This window comes from Eptatretus burgeri, chromosome 16, assembly GCF_056783735.1.
Source record: "Eptatretus burgeri isolate ZD-2024b chromosome 16, Ebu_testis_v1, whole genome shotgun sequence".
NCBI classification, from domain to species: Eukaryota; Metazoa; Chordata; class Myxini; order Myxiniformes; family Myxinidae; genus Eptatretus; species Eptatretus burgeri.
In genome coordinates this window covers 7,574,830-7,595,577 of record NC_140976.1, presented here as the reverse complement: position 1 = coordinate 7,595,577, position 20,748 = coordinate 7,574,830, and the positions used below count along the sequence as shown (strand labels likewise).

At 45.2% G+C, this 20,748-nt stretch overlaps 1 protein-coding gene across 5 annotated transcripts in view; it reads left to right on the top strand.

The window, feature by feature from the left end:
• Positions 1-17,701, top strand: part of LOC147010429 (sodium-dependent neutral amino acid transporter B(0)AT1-like) — a 54,991-nt gene extending 37,290 nt beyond the window's left edge. For 3 of the 5 annotated variants that reach the window (XM_085859742.1, XM_085859745.1, XM_085859744.1), the window contains 4 exons: positions 4,340-4,544; positions 4,728-4,887; positions 13,325-13,487; positions 13,643-17,701. In XM_085859742.1, coding sequence (XP_085715868.1) covers positions 4,340-4,544; positions 4,728-4,887; positions 13,325-13,487; positions 13,643-13,891 — 777 coding nt within the window. In that variant the 3' untranslated portion in view covers positions 13,892-17,701. Of the gene's footprint in view, positions 1-4,339; positions 4,545-4,727; positions 4,888-12,915; positions 13,062-13,324; positions 13,488-13,642 lie in introns of all 5 variants that reach the window. The other 2 variants (XR_015052434.1, XM_085859743.1) reach the window with 2 other exon arrangements.
• Positions 17,702-20,748: the final 3,047 nt, after the last annotated feature.

Here is a 20,748-nt window from a genome sequence, read left to right as displayed (position 1 = left end):
CACACCATCAACTGAATGGACGTGAAAAAATGGAGCGTACGGGTCGGGGCGAGGGCGAAACGGAGGTTGCGGAGCAGAGCGCTGGGCGAGCGAGAGATTCGGGCACTAGAATGAGCAGTCATAGAGTCAAAGTAGCAGTATCAAACACTTACAGACTTCCTTAGACGTTAATTAAATTAATGAGCTATTTCCTTGCACGTTCTTCTTTCCCATCTCGTCTGCTGTGGACGCATCTTCATAAAACAGGTCTGCGATTACCTGGACAAGTCCCGAACGGTTGTCTCCTTCAGGGCGGCCCCACTGACATGCAACTTTTAAATCTTTCTCTCTGCACCTCATCTGCACCATCATCTGATACCTCACCCTCACTCCTCATGGAGTACTGCTCTCCCCTCTGGGCTGGTGCTCCTGCCTCCCACCTTTCTTGGCTTCACGCTGTGGAAACCAAGGTATTTTGGATCATTCGCATCTCCCGCGATGAGGCTGAGTCTTTGGGCCTCTCACTCTCTCACCACAGGCAGGTCGGTGGTCTTTCTGTCTTCTACCATCTCCTCTCCAGCCTCGCCCCCCCTGCTCTCTCTGCGATTTGTCCCCACCACATTTCCGCAGGGCGCTCAAAGTCCGCCAACAGCCCCCTTCTGGTAAAACTACCAAAGTCACGAATCACTGCTCATCTTCACTCTTTCATTCCTCTTTTTCCCCGCCTTTGGAATAAACTCCCTCACTTTATTCAATCCCATTCTTCCCTCCAAACCTTCAAAACAGCTGTTCACCACCACCTCTTATCATCCCCCATCCAAATCCTCGATCTTTTCTACCCCCGATAATCCACCCAAGATCACCTCCTTCAAATTCCCTGCTTTCCTTCCTGAAAGTCCCTGTAATGTCCATCTTGTATTCCCCATGTTCCCCGCTCCATTGCTCTCCCTTCCACAGATCTCCTAATGTCTCTGTTCCCCACTGTTTTGTCCTTCCCACTCCTGCCCCTCTTGTCTCATGCCCCCCTTGCTGTGCGTTGTGTGGTAGCTCTCACCGAGCCTCGACAAGGTATACAAAAAAAAAAATCCCAATTGGAGGTGACTTGTGTTGATTTTGCAAGGTAGAAACAGAAAGCACATGTCTGATTGACTCAGTCCTGACATTTTATTAAAGTCATTTGTGTGTTGTCCCTGGTCTTGGACATTTATAATGATTTATTTTCAATTTCAGCTGAGCTGACCTCTTCTTAACCATTCCAATGAGCCTTCTTTGTTGATGCCAAATCTGTCCAACTCTTTTTCTTATCTTCCTGCTCTTTTGTCGTTCTCAGAGTTGTCGGTGTATCTGTTGATCTGTTATTTCACTATACATTTTTCTCTTGTCTTTTTGGTATAATTGGGGCTGTATTCATTGCTGTTTGAGTTTCATGCATGACATCTTCCATTTGCACCTGTCTCGGGAATTTTTTTGCTGTTTGGGTTAGTGATACCTTCTCTGGCTTTCTGGCTTCATGTTTGCATACAAATTGGTTTCTGAAGTCTGTTGAATTTTTCACGTATTCAGTCAATCTGACAGTTGTCATCCTGTGCACTTGGTTGAGTTCCTTCAGGCTGCTGACTTCTTGTCTCGGAAGGTACCTTTTCGGGATGCACCAATTTTTGTCGAACATTTTGTGGATGGTGAGAAGTTTCCTTGTTTTGATATCTAGTTTGTTGATTTCCGTTTGTGGCCAGTTTATTATTCCACAGCTGTATTGGAATACTGGTGTTGCTTGTTGGTTGATGGCTTTGATTTTGTTTCTTAGGGTGACATATGTTTCCAGGATCAGCCTCGTTCTCTCCAAGTATTCTTCAGCAGTTGTTTTGCGCATTTGTTTGTGGCATATTTGGTGGCCCACTTCTACTCCGACATACTTGCACGATGCTTCGTTGTCTATTTCCTGTATTGTTGTATCTAGGTCGAGTTTTACGCTGCCCATTTTTGTTGGTTTACCTTATACAAATGTGCATGTGGCACACTTATCAAGGCCATATTCCATTTGAATGTCGTCGAAGTTCCATTTCATTAATTTCAGTTCTACCAATTTTTCTTCTTTTGGTGCAGAGTTTGAGATCATCCATGCACAGTAAATGTGTCACCTTTCCTTGCTCTTTGGCTGTACTATTGTTGGACATTAGGATGTATACATGCCCTTGCTCATTAACGAGGTTGCTCATTGGGTCAGGGCCATGCAAAACAGGAGGGGTGAAAGGCTATCACCCTGGAAGATTCCACAACATATCTTCAGTGCTGATATTTTGATCTTTCCTTCCAAGTGGTGCAGTTTCAATGTGGTGTTCCATATCTCCATTGTTTTCTCAATCAGTTTGTTTATTTTGGATTGATCTTGTACAATTGCATGCATGTTCTCATCCATGACTGTGGGACACTATCAAAAGCTTTTTTGTAATCTATCGTGTGTGTGTGTGTGTGTGTGTGTGTGTGTGTGTGTGTGTGTGTGTGTGTGTGTGTGTGTGTGTGTGTGTGTGTGTACGTGCCACTGTTTCCCATCTCCACTCGCAAGTCTCTAAGACTGAACGGCGCCTTCCCTGAGATTGAAGCACCTGTCTTCACCGCAGCAAGGAACCACAACTCATGGACCATGCTGTCTCCTTATCCATGCTGCGTTTTCTCCTCCACCTCTGGAGGTTTGCCCGATTCCACGTGGGGACATCCCCGCTCGCCTGGACACGGCACGCCGTGACCACCAGTCGCCATCTCCTTACGTGGTCCCACCGAAGCCTGGTCCCATCCATCCATGGTGGGAGGGAGCCGCATAATGGGATGGAGTCACCCAAAGGCAGTCATCCTTGGTGCAAGGGACAAAGCGCACTAAGCTGAGTGGCAAAGCCATGTCCCAAATACCTTGGCCTCACCGAAGTTGTTATGTTCAGCATGGCCCTCAACCCGAAGCTCTGTCGCACCCTCAATGAGATGGAGTCGATAATGCACTCCTGGTTGCAAGGCCAGGCAGCGTCCCAAACACATGTCGATTTGCACAACAACTGGTGCCATGTGCGCAACCCTCGGCCTCATCGAAGCCATTGAAGCTGCAGGCCTAGGCTGCATTGCAAACTAATGTTGAAAAGCCTAACGCAGGGTAACACCTGCACGGTCCTTTTTCCCACCAAAGCTGCTGCTATTATGGTTTTCGCTCCCATCAAAGATGTTATTTGGCATAGTCTTTAATCCCATCAGTCCCCGACGAGAGGGAGGCAGCAAAGCATGCCACCTCCCTCTCCCTGCCATCTTGTCGTGTGTGTGTGTTGTGCACGTGTGCGCATTATCCACTGCTGCCACTCGTTTGTATTAACAAGATAGGGTGGCGGCTTGGGATCCTCAGGTCCTGATTTCAAGCCCCGTCGGCCGCTGAATTAATACACCAGGGGGTTGACTCAGCCTGTCATCCTTCCGAGGTCGGCGAAATGAGTACCAGTTTCAGTGTGTGTACTGGTAGAGGGGCACTGCATCAGCGACAGTCGTGCTTCAAGAAATGAGAGCTACCCTGGCAGCTAAGCTGCCATACAACCACCACCTGTATTAACAAGAAATAGTACGAATACGACTGCTCTCATCCACGGATATTTTTCGTATCTATATACAGTATATAAAATTGAAAGTGTGTCTGTGTGTGTGTTTCTCTGTGACCTATGCACGCGAAAAGTACTGGACTGATCCTCACCAAACTTCACATGCTAACAGAACATGTACCCGGGAGTGTCCCGATGTAAAATAATTGTACTTCCGACTTCCGAATTATGACGTCATCACCTGATTTTGTAACGTTAATTTTTCAAGTTCAGCCGATTGACATGGTGCCAACGCCATATACAATATATCTAACATATGATTTTAAGATTTTGTTTGTCTGTTTGTTTGTTTGTCTGCACGCGCTAATCTCCTGAAAGGTGAAAGATAGGAGCTAACCAATGAAACAAAAAAATGTCGGGATGGGCCCCGGGAAGGTTATAAGCTATGTGGCAAGGCCCTTCGGCCGGGGGGGGGGGGAAGGGGGTGTGTTTCCCCCTCACCAACCCCCTTAGCCTATGACTGCCATGGCCTAATAGGGAACTGATACTGTGCTCGCATCAGACATATGTATAGAAGATTAAATTCATTCAAAAAGAACCCGGGCAGCGCCGGGTGCATTCACCTAGTTTACAATATTACGTTGAGAATGACTTGCATCCAGGAACAGAACAATTATGGTTAACCATTGTGAAATTGCCACTCTTTTGTTTAAATGCTGGAAATTATGTTAAAAAGACGAGCTACATGACATAGCCCACCCATTTGTTCTCGCCTCTGTGCTCTTGTGCAGGCAGTCTCAGGCACCGGGTTAATTTTCATCGTTTTTACCGAGGCAATCAACAGCATGCCGGTGCCACAGTTATGGTCTGTCCTTTTCTTTTGCATGCTGTTGGCTGTTGGACTCTCTTCCATGTTTGGAAACCTGGAGGGTGTGCTCACCCCCTTGACGGACCTCAGGGTCTTTCCGAAGTCCATGTCTAAAGAGATGATGCAAGGTAAGAGTGGGAACAAACAATGGGACAGGATTGATGGCACAGGAACAGATAGAGAACACCAACTTAAGTTGAGGACAAAGATGAAGCGAAAAGAAAGAGAAACAACCAACACAAAATACATTAAACACGCTAACACCTGCATTTCACTCTTTGCCTTGCACTTACTCCTTCCTCCTCCTGCAGGTATGATCTGCCTGGTATCCATGCTCATCTCCATGATCTTCATCACGGCCCCTGGGAACTACTGGCTAACGATCTTCAATGATTATGTCTGCTCAGTACCCCTCCTCTTCACATGCTTTGTAGAGCTCATCTCAGTCATGTACATATATGGATACAAGAGGTAAAAATGCATACAGCCACCAAAAGTAACGAGACAAAACCACTTGCTTAATACAATCAGAATCAGTGAGAAACTCATACTTTCCAAATGACATTATTTGTGGGTCTAAAGTGTAGTTAAGAGTGAAAGCACCACAATTTATATGACTATTGCCTCGGGTAAGGCTCAGGTCTGACGTCATGATCACCAAGATGACTTCATCTGGGACTATGCAGGAAATATGCACCAGCTCTTAAATACTCTCAGAGAGAAGGAAAGTGGTTGGGGTTGGGGGGGAGGGGTCGGGGTCAGGGTTGAGTGTATCACTTATGATGATTCATTTGACACCAGGCAAAAATACTACCGTAGAGTTAGTCCTGTGTTACCCACAATTAAGCAGAAGAAACAACCGTCACTCAAAACTGTAACACCATCTCTACCCAGCTACCAGCATATGTACGTGGACGATTTGAGCAGGAATCAAACACCTGTTGCCAATGTTCGGCAGTTACCAATGCTCGACAAGAGCACCTGAAAATAATTATCTATTGTCAACACAAATTTCTACAAATCAAATTAACCACCCTCTATTTATAAGTAGAGAGAAAGTAGGTATGCATCATCATCTACTCCTGTGAGAGGATTTGACTGAGGATGCGAAAATTTTCAGGGTACCACCGCCCCCTCCACCCACTTTCACAACCCCCCATCAAACATCACACCACAATAGCCACCACCATCCCACACCCCCACCCCTCCACCATAAGCACCACCCTCTCACAAAGATCACCCCACCCCCCCTCTACATTCCTCCCCCTCCACAATCCCCATCCACTGGGTAGGGACATTGACACCTCACGGACATGACGGTGGGACACGACATGGACACAAATGGCGTCAGGGAAAAGTATGAAATGGGACGATCCCATAACATACAAGACACCTGGTCAGCCTGTGCTGGTGGGACTAAGCATTTGTCACCCATTTTGTCCTTGATGTCCGAGTGTGCTGGGCGGTGCCCGTCCTGTCGTGTGATGATGGGTATTCCTGCTCGAGTAATATATAAACCGGTTTATCAATTAATACAAAATCCCTCTCTCACAGATCGTTAATTGAACAGAAAATCAAGCCCTACCGAGCTGAAATGATCATGTGACCGGCATTTTCATCTTCACCAACACTTCCGCCTTCTTCCGCTGAATCGCTCGCACAGGGCTCAAAACGAGGCGTCTCCACAATTCCCCCGAAAGCGTTTCCATCACTAATTTCGTCTCCAATAGTTTCTTCAAACTCCCACTGATCAGTTTCAGCATTCTGAGAACCTTCAGTGTTGCTAACGACGGTGGAATGGGTATCTGAATCCGAGCTCGACATGCACCGTTTGTCTACGTAAACCGCCATTCAGATCAAGGTGAGTTCATGGTGTGACATCACTGGCGAAATCGAAAGTACACACTTTAGGGCTTTTTACAACAATTTCTGATTGGCAAAAAAAATTCAAAAAAAATAACTTCCCTTCAAATTCGATCGTAATTAATGATTCTCAATAGTTTTCAGGAAAAAAGAAATTGCATTTGGGTTTCCCTTTAAGTTAACTTTACAATTACTAAAGCTTACACTATTGTGGTTTATGTAGGCCTAGTGCAGGAAGGATTGCCAGTAACTGAAGTGATTGGCGTTCTTATGACAGTAGTCTGCAGAGAAGTACTATTATAAAGGGACACTTTTTGCCTGGGTGCGCTCATGAAGGTGAGAGAACAACCTCATCATCACGGAACATCTACACTGTGATAATCCATCTGTACCATGGTTATTTAACAGTACATCATGAATGATATGTCACTGTATCTCAATCAATAAGCCAAAGTTGTTTCTTTCAGCCATATCTGTGCATTTAATGATCTGCTATTCAACCCTGCATGCTTAGCCCTCCACTTGTGCCGTCATCGAACATCTCCTCCTTCGAACATGACTCCTTATTGCCACCATGCATACAAACAGAGAAGACATCTTCTCTTTTGCTTTTTCCTAGGGGGCCAGCATGCCTGATTAGCTTTTCTGGACAATTATTTTTGCTTTTTCTCTTTGGTTTATGTTGTATTAACAAGGCCTTCATCCACAGCTTCGTGGAGGTACTACTCTCCCCCTCTGAGCTGGCTCCCCTCTCTCACATCTTACTCAGCTTGATGCCATGGAAACCAAGGCTTTCAAGATCATTGGAATGTCCCATGATGAAGCTGAGTCTATGGACCTCTCACTGTTCCACTACCCACAGGGCGGTGGTCTCTCTGTCTTTGACCGCCTCCTTTTTGGTCTTGCACCCTCTGCTCTTCCCGTGATTTGTCCCCCCCTGGTTTCTGCAGGGCGCACACGGTCCACCATCAACCCCCTTCTGGTGAAACTACCTAAATCCAGGATCACTGCTCACCTCCACTCATTCGTTCGTCTTTTCCTTTTTCTCACCTATGGAATAAATGTCCACCTTCTCTTCAATCTCATCCTTCCCTCCAGGTCAGCTAGACAGCTATTCACCACCATCTCAGATCACCACCAATCCTAAACCATGATCTTCCCCACGCTCATTAATCATTAAAGGCGTTTTTATGTTCTACTGACCGATTTTGTGGCGGATCTGTAGGGAAAACTGTTCGATGAAATTGAACGAAACTTAACAGGATAATTACTCACCACCTGAAGTTTATACTACGAAACATTTGATGACGTAGGTCACGTGGTATGGTGGCCATATTGGATTTTATCAGGTCAGGTCAGGTATGGGAGCATGTGCCAGAACAGCGCGTCGCTGCGTCCACTTTCCGCCGGTACTCCAGGGGCCTCCGTCTGGCCATCCCCCAGGCAGATGCCAGGCCCATCCCCATCTCCTTGAGATGATGGTCAACCTGCTGCAACCATGAGGCACGTGGTCGGCCCACTGGCCTCCTCCACTCATGAGACTCCCTCGCTGAGAGAATCTGGTAAGCAGGATCAGCGTCAGGAAAACGAGCCACATGTCCATACAGCCGCAACTGACGCTCACGGACTATGCAGGTAACAAATCTCATCCGAGTCTCTCTCAGCAACCGCTCGTTGGATACAAAATCCAACCAGCGATAGCCAAGGATTCTCCGAAGACACCTGGTACCAAAGGAATTAAGTCTCTGTCTCAGATCCTTGGTCAGAGTCCAAGTCTCGCACCCATAGAGCAAGACTGGAAGTACCAAGGACCTGAAGACTCGGACTTTCGTCCTCCCGCACAGGTACCGGCAGCGCCACACCCCATGATCCAGTGAATCCATGACTCCCCAGGCCCGACCCAGACGTCTATTGACCTCTGACTCGCAGCCAGCAGAGACATGAATATCACTGCCAAGGTAAGTGAATCTCTCCACGACCTCAACATCCTCACCACAAACAGACACAGACAGGACAGCAGCATCCAAGATGTCACCGAAAGCCTGGATCTTAGTTTTGACCCAAGAAACCCGTAATCCCAGCGGCTCCGACTCCTCATTCAGCACCTCGAGGGCACCCAAAAGGATGTCTAAAGTCTCCGCAAAGATGACTGCATCGTCTGCAAAATCAAGGTCCGAGATCTTGACATTCCCAAACGATGCACCGCAACTTGATCTCTCCGACATCCTCCCTAAAATCCAGTCCATACAAGTGCTGAAAAGTGTGGGGGCAAGTGCACATCCCTGACGAACTCCAGTAACAACTGGAAATAAGTCAGAGATGGTACCACCACACTTCACAGCACTCTCAGTACCAGAGTAGAGTTCAGACATCAGATCGATCAGTTTTGGTGGCACCCCACGAAGACCAAGAATCCTCCAGAGGACATCCCGATTCACTGAATCGAACGCTTTACAGAGATCAACATAGGCTGCAAGCAGCCCCTGCCGAAACTCTCGTCTGCGTTCGGTGAGGACACGAAGTGCAAGGATACGGTCAATCGTTGACCTCTTTGGTGTAAAGCCTGACTGCTCTGGACGCTGGTGCTCAAGCAGATGGTGGCGAACCCTATCGAGAATTATCCGAGCAAAGACCTTGCCCGGCACTGAGAGCGGCGTCACCCCTCGGTAGTTGTTGCAGTCTTGGCGATCACCCTTCCCTTTCCAGAGAGGGACAACAAGGCCCCTCTTCCAGTCAGTTGGGATGATGCCTGTGTTCCAGGCAGAGCACAAAACTGCATGCAACGACACGAGTGCAGCATTTCCACCAGCCTTGAGAAGTTCGGCATGGATGCCACAGATCCCTGGAGCTTTGCCCCGTTTCAACTGGTTCACCGCAGCCCGTGTTTCCACAAGCGAAGGTGGACCACAGTTGATTTGAGGGTCAGCAACAGGGATTGTAACACCCTTGACGTCCAACTCGACAGTTGGGGGATCAGCCTGGTACAACCGCTCAAAGTAACCGGCCCAGCGGGCCTTCACTTCAGACTCCTCTGTCAAGAGCTTACCACTCTCTGCTCGAACTGCAGTGCTCCGAGGGATGGGCTTGGATGAACGTAATGCGCGAATTCCCCTGTAAGCGGGACGAGAATCACCTGTCCACAGGTGATGCTCTACCCCCTCACAGATTCCTCGCACATAGGCCTCCTTGTCCACCCTCAGTGCACGTACAGTTTTACGCCTCAGCTCCCTGAACAACTCAGCTCTGCCATTCAGCCTGGCCCTGCGACTCTGGTCAATGGTATCCAGTGTCCCTCGAGAGACAAAAATTCTTCTTTGCCCTGCGGTGAGTTCCAAGGCATCCACCGGCAACATCAAGGACGGTGGTCTTGAAGGCGCTCCACAACTCTTCAGGACCCCCCAAAGCATCCAGACCCCCCAAGTGTCCACTCAGCCTGTTCGCAAACTCCTCAGCTACTCTCTCATCCCTGAGCTTGGCAACATCCAGCCTCGGCTGGGATGGTACCATTCTCCAGGATTTAAGGTGCAGCTTTAGAGTTGCTACAACAAGCCTGTGGTCAGTATTGAGGAACTGAGCACTCCGGTAGACCCTGCAGTTCTGGATCATCCTCCAACGACCGTCAATGAGGACATGGTCAATCTCCTTTGCCACACCGCCAGCGTTGGAATACCAAGTCCAGCGATGAGCCTGTGGGCGCTGAAACCATGAACCAGCCACCCTAAGTCCATGACTTCTTGCAAAGTCAAGGAACTTAGTGCTATTCTGGTTCATAGTTCCTGACCCATGGGGACCAACACACACCTCATAACCGTCCCTATCAGTTCCAATCGATGCATTGAAATCCCCCAAGACTAGAAATGTATCTCGTCTGGGGCACTGATCAACCAGACTCGAGTGTGGCGTAGAATGCATCCTTCACGGTGAGATCACTCGCCTCAGTCGGAGCATAAACAGAGACCAGGGAAATGACACCTAAGGAGTGACGGATCCTTAATCTCATAATACGCTCGTTGACCGGTGTTACCTCAATTATCATTGGGGTCAGCTTATTGGACACAGCTACAGCAACTCCTTGGGTATGGTAACCATCAGAGCGACCAGACCAATAGGAGGTGTAACCACCCACCATTATCTCGCCGCAATCCGGTCTCCGAACCTCAGAGAGAGCTGCAATCCCGATGTCCAAACGCTTGAGCTCAGATGATAACAGAGACAAGTGATCATCCTCTCTTAGGGATAGGACATTCCAGGCACCCACCCGAAGGGACCGCCTCAGGTTAACCCAAGGAGACCGCCGTCTGGTGGACGACACCTCAGCACCACTCCGACACACTCTCCCGCAATCTGACCCAGGGATGTTACCCCGTGGTTTCCCTCCGATCAAAGATTGGGGGTCCCGAAGGCTTTGCCCCAATCCCGTCATCCGGTGAGCTGCCCTGCGAAGGGAAGCTGCACAGGAGGTACTCCCATGGAGTGGGTTTTCAGATTTTTTTTGCGTTTTTACGTTTTGCGGAATGAAGGGTTTTACGGTGGCTGAAGTGCAAATCCTGCCACCAACCTCCTAATAAGAAGTAACCCAACTGCAGGAGGACGTCTGCAGACACAGTTGGGCACTAGATATGGATGGCCGTTGGCTCACAAGGAGCTCCTCCGCCCTTTGACAGGTTTTGTTTTTAATCCTGCTGGGTGTCCATATCCAAACACCCCCCTCACCAGAAAACCTGGTGGGGGAGACGGTTTAGTCGCCGCCAACCCGACCATGGAACAGGTTAGTACAGGTTTACATGGTACCTGTAGCAGGTCACAGATCGAACCTGACCTGATTTTATCCAAAACCTAAAAACATCTTCTTCTCCAGAAGGGATAATCTGACAGCGTCAATCTTTTGCACACATTTGCTAAGTTGCATGGGAATGTAAAGTTGTTAATTTGTTTGAAATCGTTATTTAATGTATATGATTTTAAATGATGCCGATTCGCCTCATTAAATATGCAAAATATGCAAATGAGAGTTGAAAAAATTTAATGACAGATTTAGATAGTACATAAACAGGGGACTCCCAATATATTTATACGATGTCTGTATTTGACCCCAGTGAGCCCCCAGCGCCCCCCAAAGTTGAAAATGACCCATTTTTGAAATGTCATAAAATGAAAACAACGCTTGGAGTAAATTCAATGAAACTTATCCATTTAATTACTCTCCACCTGAAGTTTATAATTTGAAAATTTTGATGACGTAGGTCACGTGGTATGGCGGCCATATTGGATTTTCTCCAAAACCTAAAAACATCTTCTTCTCCAGAAGGGATAACCCAACAGCCTCAAGCTTTTGCACACATTTGTTAAGTTGCATGGGAATGTAAAGTTGTTAATTTGGTTGAAATCGTTATTTAATTTATATGATTTTAAATGATGCCGATTCGCCTCATTAAATATGCAAAATATGCAAATGAGAGTTGAAAAAACTTAATGACAGATTTAGATAGTTTATTAACAGGGGACTCCAAATATGTTTATACCATGTCTGGACTTGACCCCAGTGAGGCCCCAGAGACCCCCAAAGTTTAAAATCACCCATTTTTGAAATGTCGTTAAATGAAAACAATGCTTTGATGAAATTCAATTAAACTTAACACCTTAATAACTCCCCACTTGCTGTTTATACTATGAAAATTTTGATGACGTCGGTCACGTGGTATGGCGGCCATATTGGATTTTCTCCAAAACCTAAAAACATCTTCTTCTCCAGAAGGGGTAATAGGACAGCCTCAAACTTTTGCACACATTTGCGAGGTTCCATTGGAATGTTAAGTTGTTAATTTCATCGAAATCGTTACATAATTTATATGATTAAAATGATGCCGATTCGCCTCATTAAATATGCCAAATATGCAAATGAGAGTTGAAAAAATTTAATGACAGATTCTGATAGGCCTTGAAGAGGGGATTCCAAATATGTTTACACTATGTCTGTATTTTACCCCAGTGAGGCCCCAGAGCCCCCCAAAGTTGAAAATCACCCATTTTTGATATGTCGTAAAATGAAAACCAAAGAAGATAGACAAAAAGTGACCACATATTCTGGAAGAGATTTTAACGTTCTACAAGTTCGCCATTTACATTAATATGCAAATATGGAGTTATTGGACTTTTTTGGGGACTTGAAAATTTGTCCAGCCTCGATTTGTCCAATGTGAAGTTTCTTTCTTTATCATGTATTGCAATGGGTTTTTCAATCCTTCATTGATATAACATGAGGGACCCCGTAGCTGGGCCCCATTGCAGACTTGAACTAACTTTCTAACTCGGAAAACCCATATCATGTGACAGGGTGATGGTGTTGAAATTTGTTAAAATGGAGGCACGCCTTGAAGCCCGGGATTACTGGTTTACCAGTTTTAATTAAAACTGGGTTCAGTTTCTAAGCTTTCTCCTCATTTAGGACCACAGTGTACACAATACCATGCTACAAGCCTCCATTGAATGTCCTCACTCTTCCATGAGCCTCAACTATGTATTCAAAAATAATAATAACACAAACCAAAATGGATCAGGATCAGTGTTTGTGCATAAATTTACAAGCAAGCCAAAAGGTCCAGTTTTTTTCTCAGTATGATGCACTTCTTCCAGCAGACAAAACGATTGCATGCAACTCAATGGAGTGTTGCCGTCCTCTGTGGGACAGGGCTTCTGCATCAGCTGGAAGTTAAACCTTTGGGCATCACTGGTTTCTCTCACCGAGAAGCTGTGGGCTAGGGCCTGCTTTTCTCCCACTGTAGGCAGGTTTATCGTCTTCCACTCCCTTCCTGCCTCTCATCTGTCTTTAATGTAGGACTTGAAAATTCTTGAAATGCTACAAAATGTAGGTAAAAAAAACAAACAAGCTCAAAAGACATGATTAGTGGGAGACATGAAACTTTGAACTTCAACTGTTGATAATGATATCACAAAAACTGTCTTTATCAGTTGAATATTACTTATGGACTTGATGTAACATTCGAAATATCAACGATTTTTGCAACCATTGTCATTGTTATCATAGGTTTAGAGAAGACCTTGAGTTCATGCTGAAACGAAAGCCCAACCCTATCTGGATGGTGCTGTGGGGATTCATCAGTCCTGCAGTGATATGCACTATACTGGTATCATATATCATCATACAGTCCCAAAGTACCCTAAAATACGAGGCCTGGGACCCCAGCAATGTGAGTTTTCTGGGTCACAAAAAACCCGTGAACCATAAACAAAGACCCTTCTTTTAAAAGGAGGGCAGTAGAGAAAAATGAGAATATTTCAACGAAAAGCTTAATGTACATCTTCTTATTCTTCAAACTTGCCTTTTTTATAAACCATCCCTCAGGCGGATTTCCCCGACAAATTGCTTCTGGATTATCCCACGTGGGTCGTCGTCATCTTATCGCTGCTATCAGCTCTACCATGTGCCTGTATACTTTGTATTGCCGTATACAAGTGGATCATAGCTTGCTATCAAAAGGACAAGAATGAAGTCAGAGATATTGTGATTGGGGACAGCAGTGTGGCGTACGACCCCGAGAATGATAACGATGCAACAGCAGAGAACGATCGAGGGGGCTTCCCTCAACATTGAATGTCGTTTCAAAATTTAACTTACAAATCAGGGCCAGAGGAGTTTTAAAAGACTGGAGTAATAGAGGAGGCTTCTGTTCATCTACTTTGTGTTTGAGTTATTGAGGTATCCTGTATCCCCTGTGTGAGAGGAGAAAAAAACAAAAATATAAGAATATTCTGTGTGGTTAAGAAAAGAATACACACCCCACCCCTCCCCACCCCCCCCCCCCAAAAAAAAGTGAAATGAAAACAACTATTGAACCAGTAAACAAGATGGCGTGTTAAAGAATTACAGTTGATGTTGTGAGGAGTGACGTTAACGACAACAAAACCTTCATTGATGGTGAAAAGTTATTTTCTGCATGAAGCACGAGATTTTAATCAAAAGTTGATCAATTTTTATAATAACCAAAGTGAATATTAACTTTGTCCCAAAAATACCATCTTTATTGGGTCATCCTATAGCACTGTTCTTCATTGCACGGCCCGAGAGCCGTCGGTGGCCCAAAGTGCGGCCCCTGACGGGCAGCCGATAATACACAAATGTGAAAACATTGCATTGTAATCCGCCATAAATGCTATCAAATTGACCCAATGGTTTCAAATGAGTGTTCCAATGTGAAGCGTAAAAGTAACATAACTACATCAGGATATGGTTGCAGTATACAAATAATTACGCGTACAGCCCAGTTAACCACAACGAAGAAGAGTAGGTGGAGGCAGGTCCAAATAGCAGCCATTAAGGAGTCCTGCAGGTGGTGTGGCAGTTCTCACACTGATGTCTTAGCAGCAAATGTGCCCCCCTCTAACAAAAATAGTGAAGATCACTGTCCTATAGCGTCTCATTGCAGGGACAGTTCCGCCGTCCAAGACCGTCCCAAAATTTGTGCATTATGCATGCCTGCTACGTCTGAGTTGGGAGCATCTAAGAGAAGGAAACCAACGCAGTCTACACTCCGTCATAAAATTTTGGGACAGCATTTAGTATTGAGCTCTCAAAGGGCAACTATTATGACATTTATTTATTTCGTTTGTGCGGCCTCTTAAGCTGGATTGCTGAGCCGACATAACCATAGCTTACATAGAAGCAGCATTTCGAATAAGACAATTCACAAAATGGAAAATAAGTGATGCAACTTTACATTCTGAGAATTGTTTTCACAGAAATGGAAGAGTCGTTCAAGGCCTTTTTGATTGGTTCCTTAACGATAAACACCGGTGTCCGAGTCTCGTTCCAGCTCCGAGATTTTGAGCTTGAGATCGAGTCCGGGGCACCGAGGTATTTTAGATTGGGTCCGAATCTCAAGGTTTCAAGTCAAAGTCTGAGTCTGAGCCACGAAGTTGAGTCTAACTCAGAATCCAATTTGTGAGGTCCAATTCCAATCGTTGAGGAAACCATAAAACGCTTAACCAAACGGAAAGTAAGGCATCGAGAAAGGGATAGCTGTCAAATAGAAAACCACTTAACAATCAGAAAATGAAATGTCAACATTATTGGATTTTGTGTGCCTCGATTAGAATGTAATTCCATTCATTTCTCAGCAATAAAGTGAAGGACAAAAGATGCCAATTAAGCTGATGATGTGTGATGTGACATTTAACCTCGATTACTACTGAATAAAGGTGTGGGAACACACTCGTCTCTGAGCTGTCTCACATGGGTTCGAATCCCGACCCAGCTATAAACTGTCTACCTGGTGTTTCGCAGGCAGGTGATTCATCAGTATGTGTGCCATCCCTCGGATTAACACTAAACCAGCCGTCCCATCTGCCAGCATGAGTTTGTAGGCGTTAAACGTCCTTTGTGTAGTGTAGCTGAGGTGTCGCCGGAACCCTGAAGAAATTCCAAATTCATGTCTGAGCTAGTACCAACACTGCATCAACCACACAGCTGCACCCACCCCACCCCAGCCAATTGTGCCACCTGCATCCATATGCTGCATACATAAGAAGAAGCTTGATTGCAAACTTTATAAGGTCTGGAAGAAATGGTAAGGAGGCAAACATCTCACAAAATCAAAAACCAGGAACATATCAAGTATTTTCAAAAGTGATTAGAAATTACTTTCAAAGTCCTTTTCTTCTTCTTCTTGCATATGGCAGCTTGGAAGCTATCATTTTGTTGGAGCATGACTATACTGCTGATGCAGTGCCCTATACCAGTGATGTGGATTTTTCTCCTTGAACCTCGTAGTGATCGTTGTAGAATTCTTGCATTGTTGTGGAATCTTATTTAACTTGCAGGGTTTAACGTCTAGCCGATTCAGTTTTAAAATCCTGTTATAAAATCACAGACACCGATAAATCAATGTCCACAAACAGTTCCTTTCTTTGAGAACAATTTATTTCTAATGTTATCCACCAGTTTATATCTCACCCCCGTACACTTCACACAACGAACTTGAGAACCCCCATTTGTTGCAATATTATTTGGTTCTATTTTATTTATTCTTACTTTTTTAGTTAACCGTTAAACCAACCCGATTTAATTCACTTCCACAACGTGGAAGTACATTACATCAGAGAGTTTTATTATTACTTGGTACTTGGTCAGTCCCAAGGAGTACAAGCCACTGAGATGGTATATATCACACGTGCTTGCACTGAAACAAGATTACAATTTCTGGTATTTATATGCTTTTCATGGGAGAGTGGTGGGGGCTGTTAAGCCTTAAACAAAGAACTCCAAAATGCAATACGTGTCTTATAGGTGAAAAAGCAAATGACATAATTCATGGCAAGAGTTGGCTGTTATCAGCCCAGGTCACATCGTTCCATAATAGTCCATGGGCCCAGGCATATATCGGTACCATCTGAGGAAACCAAACATTAGGGCTGCTAAGTTATTGGTAGGAACTATATGATTATTTCAATATGTGATAACTGTTCCAGAAGAGCAGCTTAGTGTATGTATTTTGCATTTTTACCATTCTGAGATATTGACGTTTTGGGGGGAAAAAAAATAATAATAATAAAAAAAAATCAAGGACCACTGGGAGGAAGTGGCAGAGCTGAAGTCCACACAGGAGGAAGCAGACACCCGAATGCTTCTGCATGCTCTGCATGCAGCAGAGGCTGGGTACAAGGCTGTGATGATCACTGCCGAAGATACAGATGTCCTCGTGCTGTGTCTTGCCTTCAATAAGGACATCCCATGCCCCGTGCATCAGAAGTGTGGTACGCAAACCCGCACACGGTTCCCAGACATTGACAAGCTTGCTAGATCGATGGGAGACAGTGCCTGTGATGCCCTGGTTGGACTGCACGCGTTCTCCGGTTGTGATACAGTCAGTGCCTTTGCAGGCCGGGGAAAGATGGGCGCCTTGAAGCAAATGAAGTCGGATAAGACCTACCAAGAGGCCTTCATATCAGCTCGGTCATTCATGGGAAGTATCCACCGAGCTCTTTCAGAAGCTGCAAGAGGTCACCTGCCACATGTACGTGCCGTCTAACAACACCACGAAAGTCAATGAACTCTGACATCAACTCTTCTGTGCCAGACGGGGAGAGATAAGAGTCTTGGAGCTTGGAACAGCTTGGAACTAGGGTAGGGGAAGGGCAATTCCTTTAACTGTGGTAAAAACTTGTAAAATGTTCATAAATGTTTTCCTCATACAACATGTGCATGTTGTAGGCTACTGCGGTTCAGTAGCACTACCCAGGGAACTTGTACGACAATATTATAAATTAAAATGTACTGAAAATCACTAATCAGCAACATTTTGATAGGCCCTATCGTTCGCCCCTTTCTGCCATAAAACAAATTCTGCCTTCAGGAATGACAGAAAGGATTATTCGGATGGTATAAATAAAGTATTTCAGACATGTATTTGTGGTTTGCAGTTCATTCTAGCCCCATGTGGAAACAGCAATTGCATCATTAGTAAATGTTTCTGAGTTTGCCTTTTCGCTTTCATGATGCGGAGGGTGGGTACATTCCAGAGATGATAACTACCAATAAGCTGCCAGTCTGCAATGGTTATCACATCAAAATATGATCTATAAATATACACCAATTCAAAAATCATAACTAGGATTGGTTTCCTTAGATGGTACCAACAAGTGGAATTTCTGGCCTGGGCCCATGGACTATAACAAGACAATTTTTATCAACATTTAGGGAAAAAGACTCTTGGCCAAAAGGGAAGGGGGCACTGACAGCCAATTCGACTTATAGCATAAAACTTAAATTTATAAAACACCAGCACAATTACAATTCAGAATACATTAATATAATTATTTCCTCCACACCAGTACACTGGTACTCATTTCACCAACCTCAAAAGATGACAGACTGCGTCAACCACACGTGGTGTTCATTCAGCAAACGGGGCTCAAACTCAGGATCCTAAGATTCCAAAGCAGCCACTCCAACCACAAAGTCAACACCAGGCTTACTTTCGAAAATGACCAGGCCGAACATCCTTTTTGATGAGGGACACACATATCACCACAACTTTGTGCTCAGCATTGAACGTTTTCTTAACGGAAATAGAAATAAAATACTAAACTAGAAATAACGCCGGGTATAGTGGTCTCGTGCAGGTCTGTGTTGCTCCAGTAGTGGGGCAGATAACAGCAATTTTTGAGAGGAATCGTGCAAATGATGATACAAGCATCAAATTTGGCACATTTGTTCTCCAGGGGATTCTAATCAAATCTGCCTGATTGGCCATTTGAAAATCCAAGATGGCAGCCATTTTTGGGCTGAGACCTCTAGGACTCTGTCGTATGATATGCTGAGCCCATTCTCATGGAGCATGTCAATGAGTTGTCTCTTCCTCGTCTTGGCAAACACATACAGGCCAACGTAGACTGCAAAAGGTGTCTCACGGTCCTTGGAATGCCTGTGGACATCCGTTCCTTCCTTGTACTTGGCAAAGCAGTTGTACTGCAGGAGCTGTGATATAGAAAGGTCAGATTTTGATGCTCCATGCTGGAGTTGGGACTTGATGTCTGCGCCATGTTCGACCATGCATACAAATTGCAGAAGTGATGGTGGTACAGCCTGTTCTAGGTCTGTGTCATGAAACGTGTTGCTGAAATGCGACTTTTGATGAAGCATGTCTCGTCTTATTATCCCAGCAGCTTTTGCTAGATGGATCGCTTCACCGTACTTGGATGCTTGTGTGAGGATTGAGCCTACATCATTCTTAAAAGCCAGCAGAACATCTCGTCCTTGGGGATGAGCTTGCAGCTTGGGGATGTGAAAAAGCAGCTGGTCCTTAAGTCGAGTTGGATGAACATCAGGCGATCCAACAGCAAGCTGCTCGAGCCTCTGCTTGTAAAGCATGGTCATATCAGCAAGCCTGAAAAATGGGTGGATCTGTACTATCATTGGCAGTTTTCATTTCACTAATGTAGGTGACTAATTCAGAGAAAGCAATTGGAAATGCTTCCTTCCAGTGCTCCTGTGCTTTATCTTGCTCCTGTGCCTTCAGGTAGTCTCGTTCTCGGTTATACAGTGCCACCAAGCAGGCAGGGTGATATTTCAGTTCTTGTGCTACGACATCTCCTACACTCAGTTTGGCAAGGAGTTTTCTATCACTGAGTGTTTTTGCACATTTGTTTATTCTCTTATTAAATTTCATTGTCATTGCTTCTCCAAGCTCACCCCTTTGGGTTTCGCAAAGAAAACATTCGTGTGTTTTAGCTTCTTGGACCTTTTGTGGGATCTTACTTCTACTGCCCTCATCACTAGCACCTGCAGGGATTGATCTTTTTTCAGCTCTGTGTAACTTTGTGTTGTTAAATAGAAGCCTGCAACTCTCATGATATCATGCCTTGTTTTGTCTCAAGGTTTCCTCTATCCCACCACCTTCGTCAATTCTTGCAGGGTCGAGCTTGATTGGTAGTGCATTGAGTGAGTGAAACAGAGGAATATTCCTTGCCAAGTTCATATACCCATCATCTCTTTTGGCAGGATTGGCCTGGGGGGACTTTAGATCTTCTTTCTTAACCTCCTGACATAGGCAACACTTGGTCCAGACAGTGTTCCAAGATTTACCAGTAGAACTCGCGTCCATGGCCAGTATGACGTTCTGAGTCGAGGGTTTATCCTTTTACCACCCTGTACATGTATAATGGACACTTTCCTGTATGGGATACAACTCGGTTTATGCATCTGCCCTACACCTAGTCCGATCATTCATCCAGTGTCATAAGTCCCGTGCAATCTGTACACCATCCAGATAACTAAAACACCGTTATCCTTGGCTCGGCTCTCCCACGCTGGCACGTCCTGTCGATTCAGGTGTGGCTGCCTAACTGATCCGGGGTTGATTAGGCAACATTTGGGACACTAGTAAGTTGTTGCAGTATGATGCCAACAATGATGCCAACATACAATTCCTACTTAGCTGACACTGAACCCCATGCTGAGTTTCACAGCAGTGATGTCACCAAAGTGCCTTGGTAGTGCCCGACAATCACTCCTTCAAGAAATTCTTACTTGGCGATGAACTGGAAATGTTGATTAAAGGACTGGTAAGTGGCCTGGATTCAATCAGCACATCTGTTTCATCAACTTCGTGCACTTCGAAAATTTGGAGCAAGATGTACTCCATCACACGCAGAGACCTTCTGTGTGCTACCCTCATCTAGTTTAACCAACGAGCCAACGTGGTTTACCAGGGTGTCGCCGATGACGTGCACTAGCAACTTCTTGGAGCCATAAATGAGAGTTGGGCCAGTGATGAGGACCAGTGCCAGTAGTCCATTCAAGGGATGTGGCTGACTGCTGAAACAAAGGTACTACCTCTAACACTACACCCCATGCATAAGTAGCTACTACTACATACATGATAAGTCATGCAAACGTATGAAAATCATAAACAAATATGCAAAATCAGAAAAAGTGTGTGTCAGGGGGCTTTA